Source organism: Microtus ochrogaster, unplaced genomic scaffold, assembly GCF_000317375.1.
Source record: "Microtus ochrogaster isolate Prairie Vole_2 unplaced genomic scaffold, MicOch1.0 UNK1, whole genome shotgun sequence".
Taxonomy (NCBI): Eukaryota; Metazoa; Chordata; class Mammalia; order Rodentia; family Cricetidae; genus Microtus; species Microtus ochrogaster.
The window spans coordinates 27,703,601-27,719,536 of NW_004949099.1; the positions used below are offsets into that span (position 1 = coordinate 27,703,601).

Consider the following 15,936-nt stretch of genomic DNA (forward strand, 5'->3'; position numbering starts at 1 on the left):
TTTGTTTTCTCTGTAGCTTTGGAGCCTGTCCTGGAACTAACTCTTGTAGACCAGGCTGGCCTCAAACTCACAGAGATCCGCCTGCCTCTACCTCCAAGTACTGGGATTAAAGGTGTGTGCCACCATGCTTAGCTTTTCGTTTTTTCATTTTCTACACAAGCACTGCAAGGAGCATGCTGAGCCGCAGCATAGCTCCTCAGAAACATACAGTCCCATACGCCCACCCACTGCAGATCTTAAGAAGCCAGTGGTTCAGGGTGGAACCTCCACCCCACCCCCACCTCCACCCTAGCTAAATCAAAATCTCTTCTGGTCCTATGTTGAAACTGGGATCAAAAACCCTGGCTAGAGAGAGAGCTACCAGCAAAATGCCAAAGCTCAAGGAGTAAGAAGGGGTTTGGGGGAGGGGCTAGGAGAGTGGCAGCCTCATATCCCTGCCTTCCCACCTCAGTGCCTTTGAGACCTTTCTTTTCCTCCAGGGAGAAGTTATCACAGGAATATGAAGAGGCAGTACTTAGGGTAAAACAGAAGACAGACTTGAGGGACCAACGTGGGTTTCTCTAAGGCACAGGCCCCTCTGTAGCTGCACCGCTAGTCCTTCGATCAATAAGGCCAAGTTAGTTTTCTTGGAGCCTTACATTTCTCCAGGGGAAATGGTAACAACAGGCACCTTATATGAAAATATAATGCATGAGGTGTCATTGTTATTGAGGGAATTTCCCGGTATACATTCTGAAGCTGAAGACATTGAGGATCTCGGATAAGCGACAGCAAATGAAGACACCTGAAGGTAGACCAGAAGACATGGTGTCTTAAAGTCTTAATGTGCCAACTCTGGCTAAAGATGGAAACTATCAGAACTTTATCTCCTACTTCTGAGGGCCCATTCTTTGCCTCTTGGAGTGGCTGTCTCCTTCTCTGTTACGTGGGAAGCACAGGGTAAGTGCTTCTTCAAGGACAAGTGTCTCTTCTCTTGGGACCAGCAATGTTTCATTTTGATTTTGTGAACATTTGCATATCCGTGAGATATCCTGGAATGGGATCCAAGTCTGATTACAAACACGTACGTTTTATATACTCTTACACACATAGCCAGACTATATATATATATATATATATATGTATATATATATATATACATACATATATATATATATATATACACACATACATATATATTGGGTTTTTTTGAGATAGAGTTTCTCTGTGTAGCTTTGGAACCTGTCCTGGAACTTGCTCTGTAGACCAGACTGGCCTTGGAACTCACAGAGATCTGCCTGTCTCTGCCTCCAGAGTGCTGGTATTAAAAGTGTGCCCCAACCACCACCCGACCATATTTTTAATAATTTTGTGCCCAAAGCAAACTTAGGTGGTGTGGGATTTCCTGCTTGTGGCATCATGTTGGCACTCAGAAAGTTTCAGATTTGCAGATTCAGGATGCTCAGCCTATAATACCTACTCTGAAAGTTGATGTTGGATTAAATTAACCTTGGAACTGAAACAGTGGCCAGAAGTTAGATGAGGCCACTGATATTTGATCTGGGGGCCAGGTCAGCTTGGGAAGAGCTGGGATTTTGTGTGTATAAATTGATATTTGTTTCTCAGTCTGGCATATTTTCTTACCTGTGAGAGGTTTGCCAAATTCAGTTTACTGGTGAGGGTGTGCTGGTTAGGTGTTTTTGTTTGTTTATTTTGTTATTGTTGTTTTGGTTTTGCCAATTTGACAAATGGGAATTTCATTGAGTAAGTTGCATCTATCCAATTGGCCCATAGGCACGTCTGTTGGGGTATTTTCTTGATTAATGATTGATGTGGGAGGGCCCAGTCCTCTGTGGTTGGCACCAACCCTGGGTAGGTGGTTCTGGAAAGTATAAGACAGCAGGCCACGAGGAGCAAGCCAGTGAGCAGCTCTCCTCCATGGTCTCTACTTCAGTTCCTGTCTCCGGACCCCCCCCCCCAGCTGCTTGAGTTCCTGCCTCAACTTCCTTCAGTGAGAGACTGATTGGATAGTAAGACAGACACGTCCTTTCCTCCTCAAGTTTCTTTTGGCCATCATGTTTTGTCCCATCAATAGAATGCAAACTAAAACCCTAGGGTACCAGGCTGCTCTGTGCTTCCCTCCTCATCACTAGGGGGTGCCGCCTATAATCTGTGCCCATGCTTTCCACCTTCCGCCGGTTTATCCCAGACCACAGTCAGGCCATTCTCAGCCTCCGCCAATTGTTCCCTTCACCTCCCTGATACTCTGAGTGATTCTTCTTTTCTTCCTGAGACCCCCTTCTCCCAAGTCTCTTTTTTTTTTTGTTTTTTTGTTTTTCAAGTCTCTTTTTGAGATAGGTTAATGGTTAATGACAGGTCCCTCAAATGGTAGAGCTCATGGTATAATCTAGGGCAAAATGTCATTCCCAACCAGAGACTCAACTTCCCCAAGTCCAAATCCATTGAAAATGGGGACCCAGATGTCCTGCGGAAAAAGGCCTTGGGATGGTTACCATGCCTGCGTTTCCACGTGTGCATTTATTGTTATTGCTTAGTATAGTGTTGAAAAGGCAGACAAATCCCGTTAGTTACAAAGAGCACAAGCCAGAGATACAGAGAAATAAAGAGTGTACAATAAGAGCACAGTCACTTCCCAGCCCCGATTGTCCCAGAGTCCCCCAGAGCCCAGGCAGCTTGTGGAAGCTGGAGGCGGCACCATTCCCTCGCTACTCTGTTATAAAAGATGTGCACACGAGAGTTAGCAAAGTGTGGTGACCCCCGAGAGGAAGGGCCCTGGAGGGAGAGCACCACAGACATTACAAAACAGACTGAGGGCCTGCAAGGTGGCCCCAAGTAGCCTCAAGCCTTTTGTTTTGGGAGGAGAGGATGATGGTAGCTGCCCAGGGCCTAGGGTCCCATGTCTTGAGTGAGTTGTATCTATATATTAAATCAGAGGGCTTCATTTGGACCTTGGAAAATATTTGGAGAGGCCTAACGTCTCACTGGGGCCTTGGTGCTTCAAGAAGTATCCTCGCTTCTAGGGTTCTCTAAGGGTGAGGTTTCAGATACTCAAACAGGAGAGAGGTGGGCAGAAGGCTCGTCAGTGCATGGTTTAGTTGGCAGCCTCCTATAGTTACAGCAAGCGGGGAGGGGACCAATGGTGCCAAGATATCCAGGCAAGACATGTTTGTATCCCAAAGGTGCTAAAACTCTGAATTAATAAGAGGTGACCCTCAAGTAACCGAAATAAAATAACCAAAAGCCAGTTTAGAAGAGATAGACAGGAACTGTCCCCCCCAGAATGGCTCTGGTTGATGCTGAATGTTCTTAGTACAGGGTCTGGGAGAGGTCCCCCTTTCCTGTTCAGACAAGGGGCACATGGGGACCTACCCTGGCACAACCGCAGGAGGTGACTTGTTGGGTGGGGCTTGGTAGCCTCTCCTAAAAATTCCAGAGCTTAGGGGACAGGTAAGTTGAGGGCTTCCCAGGATTCAGGATGCTGTTTTGTCTGTCCTGATGGGACAGTGATTGCAATGGGGGTCGGAGCAGGGTACATAGAGTAACAGGGCTCAGTTTGAGGGGTAAGAAAAGGGCAGAAGGAAGAGGGTCTGACAAAGTTTTAACGTTTCCTCACAACAGATGTGAGGGGAGATACATACAAAAATATTTGTGAGGGGCAATAATTAAAACAAGTGGCCAGAGGGGACAGCAGATGAGGGGACAAAAGAGGAACTCCAGAATTGAGTTTAAGCCTATATAAGACATCAGGAGGTGGCAAAGGTGGCTTTTCAACAGGCATGGGGACACAGTGGCTCTTTATTAACCAGGGGACCCAGGATAGGGTGGGTTCTGACTTGGGAGTAGTCAGTGCCGCGTCCACTTTCAAAAGGAGGGCATCCTCCTCCAGTGGGCTCTGTGCTATGGTTGGGATGAGGCTGGGAGTGGGGGGTGGGCGGAGAAATGGGGGATGTTCCTGAATCCTGGAAACTGTGAGTGGCAAGTTGAGTCTTCCTACCCTCCTCCACAGAGAGGTGACTCTGGGGTATCCAGAGCCACAGTGCAGGGGCCTCACGTGTTGTCCCTCATCTATCTGATGATAGATGCACTTAGTCTGACAGGAAAGAAGGGGCAGTTCCCACACTAGAAAAGAGTAGGTTTGCTATGTTCTGTTTGTTTTTTGTTTTTTTTTTAAATACCATAGACACACCGGAAGCACATGTATGAGTCAGAAGATTCAGCCGTGGAAAGCATAGCCATTGCATAGTATTAAATGAGCAGAGACGGTGAATTCTTTATTTACAATTATTGTCTAGATAAAAAAATTCATAAAAACAGATGAATGGTCATAAATTATTGACCCCCTAATGGGGTGAACTGCCAAACGTACCCCATGCTGCTAGATATAGGACGCGGAAGTGCAAGCTTTGTGTACTACAGTGGGTTCTGATAAACCAACCATCTCCTGTGTAGGTGTATGCGTGTGTGGATGACTGAGGGTGAGCGTGAGGGTAAAGGGCATAGAGTTGCCCCTCATTCCTGACACCGGGAAGCTGATGCTAATGTTGGGCCTCCTTGCTAGTTTCCTCTGCTCCCTGTTGGAGAAGCTGGCTCTACTCTGAGAACCTCTTCCTGCTTGCCCTTGAGGCCTGGCTGCGAAGCCCAAGGACCCTGGTGGCATGGAATGAGGTCACAGAGGCGTGACTGAATGGAGGGCAGGATGAAAAATGTAACAAAGGAGTCCCCCCTAAAAAAAAACAAACAAACCAACCAAACAACAATAACAATGACAAACTCCAAACCAAAAACCTATCCTGTTCCAAGGCTGCCCCAGATTTCCTTTCCCTCCTTGGAGGGGTACCGTGGGCTGGCTCTGATGGTGTCTGTATGGAATCCAGCAGTACATCTAGGGCTGGTCTGCCATTGCTGGAGAGGCAGCTCTCTCTCCTGGAAACACTCAGATTCCTTCAAGACATTCTTCCTGACAGAAAGATTGTGGCCAGGTGGGATGGGCGAACTTTGAACCCCAAACCAAAACTCAAGTTTTTTCCACAGCCATCCAGACGTGGGCCCTCCCAGCTGACTATGGCTCTTTTCCCAAGTGGCTGTCATCTTGTTTAGTGAAGAGGTCTCTGGGCCTGGAGGAGGGCTGGGGGCCAGACTGAGGAGCGAGGAGCAATTGTGGGAAGGTGGGGGTGAAGGATGGCGTTCACAAGTGAGGCGGGAAGTGTTTGGTTTCCCTCGAAGCACGGGACATCATCGATCATGGTATTCAAAATGTCTTTTGCACTGTACAAGTTTATGGAAAAAGATTGTATGCTGAAAAGTCTCAAAGCAAACTTTGTATTAAATACAAAAGTTCTTTTATGAAAAAAAGCTGAGACCCACAAAGTGCTTAGCAGTTAAGAGGCCGACAGACAAGCTCTTATCAAGTGGGACTACTAGTGCTGTTATTGTTGGGGAGGGGATAGCCACCTTTTCTCACCTGTGATATGGGAAGATATCAGAATGGCTTTCTGTCTGGGAAAGCAGGGCTTGCTGTTAAAAGGCTACAGTATATATTGTGACTACAGGAAGACAATTTGGTTTAAAAATCACACTGAATACATCTCAATGTACACATCATAAGGTTCATTCGGATCTAAATAGTGCAGAGAAAAAAGGCTATTCTTCTTCAAAAAGAAAAACAAAAGCAGCAAGCCGTACCGACCCTCATCCAATGTGTCGGCAGTGCCTATGCTGCCATATATAAGGAAAGAAATGTTTAAATTACTAACTAAAAAAAAATCAACACAATAGCATTTGTAATATGTGAACACTACCTCGAGTCATAGACAGCGCCAAAGACAACTCAGTTCTGAAATGCTCTCTGTAAACTCAAGCGAGTTTCATTGAGAGAAAAGCCTTCTACCGGTGCACTACAGACGCTGGCATCTCGGACCTGGATGGTCAGGTGTGTGGCAAACCCGGGAAGCCTTCTCTCCTCTTCTCCCTTGTCTACGGTGGAGCGTGTTGCTTAGCTCCTCAGGATGGATCCTTGGGAGCCATTGGCTTTCTGCCTGAGCTTCCCACAGTAGTGACGTTATTGAACGGAAATAGCAGGCAAAAATCAGAGCATGGCTATTGTAAAACTTCAAGGATGCAATCCAGGGGGATGTGTCTGTTGGGCCGAGCTGTTCATAAGCATCTTAGCCACCAGTGTCCTTAAACCACACAAATATCCAAAGACATTATCTACAGGTTTGTAAACAAATTACATTCTTCTTTTAGGACATAAGTTAAAATAGAGCAATTTAAGCAGAAACAAGGCAACATGCCGGCAAAGGAACTTTATATATCCATGTATATATATATATATGTATATATATAATATCTACTTATCTATATACACGTATACAGTCTCCAAGAAGTATACGTTGATATAGATACAAAGAAACGGATATAACCTCATGAGTGTCCGTGGAGTTCTTGGGTTCCATTGGTGCAAACCTACTCTGTGATTTCAAAAAGTTATTAAATTAATCTAGACATCTGAGACCATGCTGGGCAAGCATTTGAAACCTCACAGACCAGTGAACTGAATGAACAGCAGTCTGTTTGCAGTTCCCGCCTAAGAAAACAAACAAAAACCTCCCCTCCCCAACCCTCCAAGAACCAAGTGAGAGAGGGGACTGAAAGTGTCCAGGTACATTCATGCTGGGGACGTAGTGGCCGGCGGGTGCATGGCTGGTCCGTGTCTGGTGTCTGGGTTGGAGCCTGGAAGGGCTCTTTTTTTTAAAAATAATTAATTAGTTAATTAATTATTATTATTTTTTGAAAAACAAAAGCAAAACAAAACCCACGCCACTCTCTGCTCCAGATGACCCCAGGGCAACCCTGCCCGTGACCTAGGAGTGAAAAAGAGTTCAAACAGCATGGCAGCCAGAGAAAGGGTCTGTGGGTGGAACCGGGTTCTCTTTCTGCTGTGTGTGTTCTGCCCAGTGCTCCTTGCTGCATCGGGGAGTCGGTGCCTGGAAGGGTGTGCGCCCGGAGGCGGATGGCGGCAGGTCCATGAGGGTGGCCAGGCGACAGGGGCCTCAGCTAAAGCGACGTCTCCAGGCTGTGGATGGGGCTCCCTGGACTTGAAGAGGTAGCTGATTTGCTCGTGTCGGTCGTCAGGTTGATCCCGCTGTCGATGGCGCTATTGTTCTTGTTGAGCGAGGACGGCGGGCTCGAGTTCTGCTTGAGCGCGGCATCTTCTTCCAGGTCGGTGTCATCGATGAGGGGTATGTGAGGCTGGGAATCTTCGATCCGGAATTCAGGATGAGCCATGAAGTTATGGATGGAGGTTCGAGACTCGGGTTTTTCTAACCCTTCATAGAGAGAGCTACGGAACGCCTTCACGACGCGGATCTGCAAGGGAAACACAAGGGTCAGGAGTTGGCTGGGCGCTCCTTGGGACTCGGAGGAGGGCTGGGGGAAGGGAGGGCACGCGGGCGGCTGGGATCCACAGTCGCTGGTATTATGAGCATCGATGGGGATGGATGGTAGAGGGCTTGGGGGTTGCATCCATGAGTTGGTTTTTAAGTGGCTTTGGTTTGGGTCAGAACTATGGTATTAGTGGGGACTGTAGGAAGCACCATCACGGAGATGCTTGGGTAGTTGTAAACGGGAGCATGGTCCACTCCGAAGGGCACCCGACCTAGTGAGAGACTGAGCCTTGTTAACGTCACAGCAGAGTTTGACCATGCAGGGGGTGGGGGTTGAAGGTTGGGGGTGGGGGGTAGGAAAGAGTCTATTTGTTAAAAAAAGTGAATCTTCAAAAACCACACACAGTTAAGAAACCAAACCACATGGAACAGGTTACAGGTCACACAGAGAAGGAACAGGAAGGAGAGACAGTTGGATGAGGTGGGATGAGAGGACACACGAGGGCCAAACAGAGAAGGGGACATGAAGCTGAGGCAGCAGAGCAAAGCAAAGCCAGGGAAGGCTTTCTGAGGTGCAGGGCTGCAGCAGCCAGGAAGCACAGAGGAGCGCACACAGGACGTTGGGGTCAGGGAGCATGCCACAGGGGTCAGGGGCCACACGCACACACACTGACACACAGCTACACTTGGAAGCCTGCACAATGTGAACAAAGTTGTTTGTGCCCAGCGCCTCTTTCCTTCATGCATTTGGGAGGTAAACACTCGAGTATGGGCTCAAAGCCCTGACCAGCCATTGCAGATTGCTAAGGGGCGCCCGTGTTGCCTGGAGTTTGGGATTTATTGCTTTGTTTGTGTTCTGAAAACACAAAACCAAAAAGAAAAAAAAAAAGAGAAAAATCTCCATAAACCAAAAGACACAGTCCGGAAGTAGACAGCCAACTCTCAGATTCCCTTCAGGTTTTGGGAAGTGGGGTAGGGTAGGGAGGTTTGGCACTGCACCATAGTGGGTAAGCCAGGAACGTCAGGTCCCCAGGCTTTTATTCTCTCCTCTGAAAAATGGGAGGAGCCAGCCTCTGGTCTCCAAGCCAACAAAGAGCCTTGGATTTGGATCAGGAAGGACCAGGTGGAAGTCCTGGCTTGGCCATTCCTCATTCCTTCGCTGTAAAGAACCACAGACTGTAGCTGGCTGTGTTCTAAATTGCCTTACAGGGTGCAGAAGGACAGGAACATGTTTTGTGTCTCAAGGGACTTATGGGACTTGGAAAAAAGATGTCTTCTGTTCTCTTCCTAGTGTTGGTTCAGAGAGGGCAAAGGAGAAAACACAAGATGGCTTGAGGTCACTGACAGCTGAGGGTCACATGGCCTTGGCCACGGGGACAGGAGGCCTGCCAGAGACATTCGTGGGGAGGTTCTTGGATTCCAGATTAGAGCTCAGTTATACCAGGGAGCTCCTCTGTGGGCCGTGGTTAGGGAAATCCCTGTTCCCAGAGGAAACTTCTAGATGACTCTGACTGCTGAGGCTATGTCACAGATGAAGGATGACTTTCTGTTTCTAAGCTAAGTCAACAGCAGCGATGAGAATTCAACTTGGCATTGATCGCTTGCCTGCTTGGGCTGTGCTGTCTCTTTTTCCCCCAGTCAGCTCTCCTCCTTTGCCATCAGCCTTCTCTAAGCTACAGCTTCTGCTTGCCTTCTGAAGAGCAGTCTGTCCTGTATACACTAGCCACCCCAGAAAACTCCGCTTGCTGGAATCCAGGAAAGCTGTCAAGCTGGAGCCAGTGGAGCCAGGCAGGCTGAGTGCTGGTGTTCCGTGATACAACTAACTTTGTCTCTGGATTCCCTGTGCAGCTTCTGTAGACTTTTTTTTTTTTTTGTATTTTATGATCTGATAAGTGAGCCATTGCACCCTTGAAAATAATAAATAAATAAACAAACAAATAAATAAATAAACAATGATAAAAGTGGTGTCGCCTTAGTTTGTCTTTTGTTGTTGTTATTTGTTTGCTTTTAAAGGGTCATAAGACCCAGGCTGGTTTCAGGGAATGACCTTGAACTTTTCACTCTCTCCACCTCTGTTTCTCGACTGCTTTTCTTAGGGACTAAGGATCTAATCCAGGGCCTTCTGCAGGCTAGGCAAACAAACTCTAGGCAAAACCCAGCTGCTGGGTTCCTCTTCTGCAAAATGGGAGTGCAAAATGTCCCAGCTGGCGCTCAGCCTTCTGAGGCTGACTTGCCATAAAAACACTGGCTGGCTGGAATGCTTTCTATATGAAGGGAGTTAGGGGACGGTGGCAGGCCCTTGTCATGTGACTGACAACGTAGAGGGGACAACACACAATGAGATGAGGCCCCTCCACCCTCCCCCTGACATGGAGACAACAGAAAGAATGAACTGCTCTGGACAGGACTGTGGGGACAAGACTTTTCGGGACACCCCGACATGGCCATCTCAAGACTCCACTTCGGTTCTCTCTGCAGCTGAAATGGAAAAAAAAAATAGGGGAAGAAAAAAAAAAACAAAAACAAAAGCAAAAATCTCTTTCATCTCTCCTGCCTGCCTGCTCTATTCAGGAGAGAAGACTGGTGGACTCATGGGAACGTGGGGCCAGGGAACAAGGTGGGATTGGGGATGTTTGCTTTCAACAGCCTGGGGGTCTCTGGGGAGGCAGAAGCCTTGTTCTGAGGTGGGCTCCGCATACTCGAATGTTTACCCGGCTTCCAGGAAGCCAAGAGTCTGGGATTGATTCACATTCATTTCAGGCTCAAGGTTAAAGACTCACAACCTCTTTTAATTTCACTCTCTCTTGCTGAACTCTGTGTCCAGGGTTCTCTAGCCCTCTAGGAAACAAAGACATGTAATATTCAGACAGTGGAGAGTCCTAGGGTCCCCCCAGAAGCAAGCCATTTCCTTGCCAACCCAAGCTTGCACCAAATCAGTTACCAGAATGCTAAGGAGAAACCCAGCTTTCCTCTTTGCCATGTCTGCATTGCTCCTCACCATAGATGCCACATGCTGGCAGTTCTTGAAACCCAAGTCTAAAGGGGACATGGGGGCACCTGGGACTGTGTGTGCGTGTGCACACGTGTTTGCATGTGCGTGCATGTGTGTGTGTGTGAAGAGTCTCACCCTTGGCATAGTGAGGCTGAAGTGTTCAATGTGTAGCCTCTTCAGACTTATTAAGGACAGAGATGGCTTGAGACGGTGAGGGATCCTAGGGGCTAAGAAGGGGAGGCTGGCCTGGATGAATGAGGCTGGTGCTGCCCTGGATGACCAGTGGGGAGGCACCACTTCTATGCCTCTGTGGGCTAGAGGAACACCAGGAGATACACCCTCCCTGCTCCCCACTCTTAGGGTGATGGAAGGGTGCTCCCTCTCTGGAAGGCTCTGGGCACCAGCACTGGCTCCCAGATCTAATACCATCCTCTGTGCTATAGAGTCAAGCCTGTTTGGAGGCTGATGTGCAGTGGAGCATGAGGGGGCTTCAGAACACACTCCTGCTGGTCCCCTTGCTGTGTGTCTTGGCCAAGTGGTGTCTCTGGCTACCCTGGGAAACTCCTCTCTTCAGGTGAGATACGTGAGGTAAAGGAAGTGGAGCTGTTGGGTGGAGCTCAAGTGCCTGGCATCAGTGGTTTGACCTTGGATCTCTGTGTGTGGGGGAACCAAATTCAGTTTTGAGTCAGGATGAGAAAAGCTTGCAATTCCCCCTGGGTTCTCTCCTGAGTGCTCTGGTCCCACCCCAAGTGACCAAGTCTCCCCGTGTGCAGTGTTTGCCTGGGGCCATCTAACAGCTGTGAGGGGTGCACAGTGAGTCCCCCAACAGAAGCTTCCCCATCCTGGCTCTATCTGATCAACTCTTAAAGACACAAAGGAGAGAGATTTGTCTCCCTCCGGGGCACATAGAGTCAGGCATTTCCTTTAGCAGGCATGTAGGGAGATCCTGCAGAGAGTCTGGTGACCGAGTTCCACCCACCCACCCTTTTGCTTTCTGTCATACCTTCCTATGGGAAGAAAGCACTTTGATCTCTAAAGGAAGTTTCTGTAGTATCTAGAGGGTCCTCAGAGTCCCAGAAGAGCAGAAGAGGTGATGGTACAGAAACTACCCAAGCAGAGGACAAGGGGATGTCTACGTGACATCCAATTGTGATCTTGGAGATCCAAATGCGTCTTTGAACCTGTGGCAGTCCTCCTAAGAGCCAGGGCACCCTGCTAAGGAATGGTCAGGTTGTTTTTGAGACCTCGCACCCAGTGGAGGTCCCAAAGAGACTAAGAATTACAAACTGGAGTTCAGAGCAGAGGGAATAAGTGGGAGACTGTTAAGGAGGCTAGGGAGGTGGCAGAGTGGAGGCTGGGTGAGCGAGCTGAGTTTGCTTTTGGCCTCTTTCTCTCTCAGCCCCGAGAGGGAATTAAGGATCATGGGCCAGGATGGTAGATGAGTTTTGGTATAACCCCCAGGTAGACTTTCTTCCAATGACTGCTCCAAAGTTAGGGTCACACGGAATGAAGGAGGGATGGGTCTGTCTGGTAGCAAGAGAACAGGGACACACAGGCCTGTCTGTAGAAGTGTGTCAGGAGCGGCCTCCTTGATGACTTTTACCCTGGTGCAGAAGGAAGGCCGAGACAGCCGTGGAGACGAGAGGACAGCTCTCAGTTCTGGCAGGTGAGGGCTAAGCTGAGGGGCTGCCAAGGATGCCCTTCCAGGACACATGGGTGATGTCTCTTGTGCCTAGGGCAAACTACTTTGCTTAAGGAAAGAGGTGACCCAGGATGAATAAAGGATTGAGCTTGTTGGCCAGGTGGTGGTGGTGCACACCTTTAATGCCAGCATGGGTGATGCAAAAGCAGAAGGATCTCTGTGAGTTCAAGGCCAGCCTGGTCTATAGAGTGAGTTCCAAGGCAGCCAGGGCTACACAGTGAAACCCCTGTCTAATAAATAAATAAATAAATAAATAAAATAAAAAAAGGAACTGAGCTTGAGCTTGTGCCCTGGAGCCAGAGTCTTAGCAGTCAGAGCTCAGGGCTGTCTCCATGGGAACACCTGGTGGCTATGCTTCAAGCAAGACCAGAGTTGGATTGATGGGGTGGGGAGTAAGGAAAGGCCAGCTGAGCATGGATCACACTCCCAAAGGTGATGCAGATACCATCTGCTCACTTGTGCCTCTGTCTAATCTGGGCTCATTTTATGACAACGGGAGACTACTATTCAGCTTTCTTGTCATCGTGTGCAAGGGATGACAGTGGGACACCAGCACGGACTGACTATCAGCGGGCTCTCAGTGATCCGTGCCCTCTGCTGGAGGGCTCCAGTGGAAGAACCCTGGACCTGTGCACACATCCTCCCTGCTCAGGGGGGAAGGGAGGGGTGACGCTGGGTGTTCTGGGTTGGGATGGGGTGGGGCCATTTAAAATGCATCAAGAGATGGAGTCTTTCTCATCAAAGACCCTGAAGGCTGGCTAGGGCAGCACACATGTTGTGACTGTGTTAAGAGGCCGGAACTAAGATTCTATGTACTTTGGGAAGGTTTGAATGGAGGCACCCAAGGCCCTGGAGAGGCACAGCAAAGATTTAGACAGAGCCAAGGATGAGAAGCCCTAGGTCAAAGGTGGTGATAGGGGCAGACGTGCTTGGCCGAAGGAAGATGAAGAGGCGCTCAGAGTCCCAGGCTACCTCTCAGATAAGAAGAAAAGGGTACCAGAGTTAGACCAGCTCTTTTGGGACTAGCTGTCACCCTGCTAAGATGTGTGTGCCCCACCATTTTCGACCTGAGATCAGCTGGATGGAACAGGAGCCTTGTCTCTTCCAGGAAGGTGTCGGGACTTTAGCGTGCTCCACCCTCTGTGGCGGAAGGGTGAGTAAAGCAGCTGGTACACCAAGATCCTGAAGGGCTGTGGTTTCCTTGGTCTGTAATTTGTGTCTATGACACTGGACTTTCAGTGATTGCTCGGCTCGTGGTCCCTCTTGTGTTGAGCTCCCACTGAGACTGTGACCCCTGCGAGGCTTCTACACTTTGATCTACATTAACCCTTTGGCTGACTACAAGACTTCAGTCAGTGAACTCTGACCACTTCCCTCATAGGCCAACCTTTTCCTGACAAGGTAAGAGACTCGAGTGAGGAGCTCTCTGTGCTTCTCTTGGTGACTGGTACCTTCTGGCCTTTGGTGCTGAGGCAGACTGGGACCCTTTGGATTCTAGAACCTTCTTGACTATGGTGTGATCCTTTAACAGACTCAGACCTGTGACCTGCTGCTAGTTACAGTGCTTGACGCCCAGCTAACCCCACAACTGCCTGAGGACTCGTGACCAATGAAACTGTCTTCAGTGGCTGTGGCCCTTCAGCCCCTGGGCCTCACAGTGACCCCTGTCCCCCCATGTCCTCTGGAATCCCGGCCCCTGCCCGCCTGCCCGCCCAGGAGCTGGCGTTGGTGGTGCCAGCGGAGGCGGTAAGGAGTCACACTCACGCCCAGCTGCAGCAGGAGGAAGGCTGGTCGGAGAGGAAAGAGCATTGGATAACGACACGCGACTAGGGCTAGAGAGACTGGCTACGTCCTGGCTCTGGCTGGTGACGGAGGACTGTCTCCGCAGGGCCCCCTGGAAGGAGGCCCCGCTCTTGAAAGTATTGACTACTTCAATCTGCAACGGAGGAGAGAACGAGACAAGTTGCGAGAAGAAACGAACACCACAGCTACACAACTGACGGGTGCAACGTCACACAACAGCCGCAGCCACGGCGACAAGGACAACACCACTTAAAACAAAAATGCCAGACAGACTCCAAGGCTCGGAAAGACGTCTGCTCAGCTCTGGACCCAGCTGTAGGCCCCGGGGGGGGGGGGTCCCAAGCAGGGGTGGGAGGTAGGGGGAATGGGGTGTGACCTCTTCCCTCAATAGTGGCCCAGGGATTGGGGTGGAGGTGCTATCAGAATGGAAGAGTGGCTTCAGGCATAGAGCCCGAGTGATGGGGTGAGACCTTGGGGTGTACGGACCTTGGGCCAAGGTCTGGCTCTCCTTATTTCTAGCTAGGTGACCTTGGGCAAGTCATATTTCTTGTTCTTAAGGAATGCCATGCAGTTGGTAGAGGTATAAGCAGCACAGTACCAGGGCCACACCAGAGTTCAGGGAGGGCAGACTCAGTTACTCACACCCACTCAGGACTACAATCCCTAGGGGACTACAGTCCGCCTGAGGTGTGAGGACTATGAGGCCTACCCTCCCAGGAAATAGGGGCTGCCAGGGTCCTGGTCACAGCAGGACAGCCCTGGCCTGTGTGAGGCAGTTTTGAGTCTAAAACCCACTCCCCTAAATGCCAAGTGGGCAGCACAAAGCTATGTGAGTCAAATGAGTCCCGGTGCTGTGCAGGGAACCCCGGTGGAGGGGTTTGCTGTAGTAGCGATTGATCCATGCGTCACTTGCTCAGATTGCTCGGGTGAGGGATCTGAGGACAATGTCTTTCTTGGTTTCCTACAGCACAATCATCAACTACACCTGCCCCAGACACGGGGGCATTGGGAGAACATGGAATGTGCACGTGTGTGGTCTTTCTGTACCACCAAGGGTCACACAGTGGCTGCAAAGCTTTAGTTCTGAGGCAGAAGCCTGTTCCTAGCTGGGCAGGCACTGTGCTCATATGTTCTCACGGGTAAGCTTGGCTCTCATGTGTGCCTCTGTGTATGGGGATTTTAACCTCTGTTCCACATCTGGATAGAGTCAAGGGCAATGCTCGGAGACCCTCACAGAGGTAGTGTGTACAAATCTATAAAGGTGATTGTAGCTCCCTAGCTGTCAGTTTCCCTTCATAATGTCTGCCCCTGCTGGTAGCCACCCAGCCACAATAGAACCCTCACTCACCTCAGCCCTGCTAGCCACCCCTATTCTCAGGGTTCCCTCTAGAAAACCATGGTGGCTGAGACTCATGTCTACCCCTGGCTTGTCTGAGGAAATAATGGTCTTCCTGAGGCTGCACTCTGCTTGTGCAGCAGAAGTGATGTGTGTGTGCACTTGTGGCTGGAGGGCTGGTGAGGGCTCTTCTGAGACTGTCTGATGGACATGGCTCCTATGGCCACCCTCCCTCACATCAGAGTGCGAGGGTGCAATGGAACACGCCAGCCACACCCTCAAGTCTGGCCCAGTCCTAGGAGCTCCCCGCACCTGTGTCTGGATCCGATTCAGGCCCCGGAACCACAGGATCTGGCCACGGCGAAGCTCCCGCTCTGCGTGGTCTATCTCCTCCACGTCTTCATTTAACTCCTCCTCAGGAATCTCCTCCTTTTGTGTGAGCCGCCCCGCCTCCTTCAGGAACTTGAGTCTGCTGGTAGGGATGGTGGCAATGACCTGCAAGGGATGTACCCAGCAAAGGGTCAGGACTGAGGACTTTCTTCTCGGCCCCATCCCTTCTTTTCTGCTTATCTGTCTCACAGTCACATGTTAAGCTCCTCTTATAACTTATAACCTGTCACCCATTCTAACTGGACTTCTTCTTCTTCTTCTTCTTCTTCTTCTTCTTCTTCTTCTTCTTCTTCTTCTTCTTCTTCTTCTTCTTCTTCTTCTTCTTCTT

At 49.6% G+C, this 15,936-nt stretch overlaps 1 protein-coding gene across 9 annotated transcripts in view; it reads right to left on the reverse strand.

Annotated features, from left to right (window-relative positions):
• Nucleotides 1-2,498: 2,498 nt before the first annotated feature.
• The window catches only part of Atp2b2 (ATPase plasma membrane Ca2+ transporting 2), a 320,647-nt gene continuing 307,209 nt past the window's right edge, over nucleotides 2,499-15,936 (reverse strand). For 6 of the 9 annotated variants that reach the window (XM_026788029.1, XM_005365023.3, XM_013352966.2 and 3 more), the window contains 2 exons: nucleotides 15,531-15,713; nucleotides 2,499-7,368 (listed from right to left, as the gene is read on the reverse strand). In XM_026788029.1, the coding sequence (XP_026643830.1) occupies nucleotides 7,057-7,368; nucleotides 15,531-15,713 (495 nt within the window). In that variant the 3' untranslated portion in view covers nucleotides 2,499-7,056. Of the gene's footprint in view, nucleotides 7,369-10,168; nucleotides 10,224-13,843; nucleotides 14,016-15,530; nucleotides 15,714-15,936 lie in introns of all 9 variants that reach the window. The other 3 variants (XM_005365025.3, XM_013352969.2, XM_026788031.1) reach the window with 1 other exon arrangement.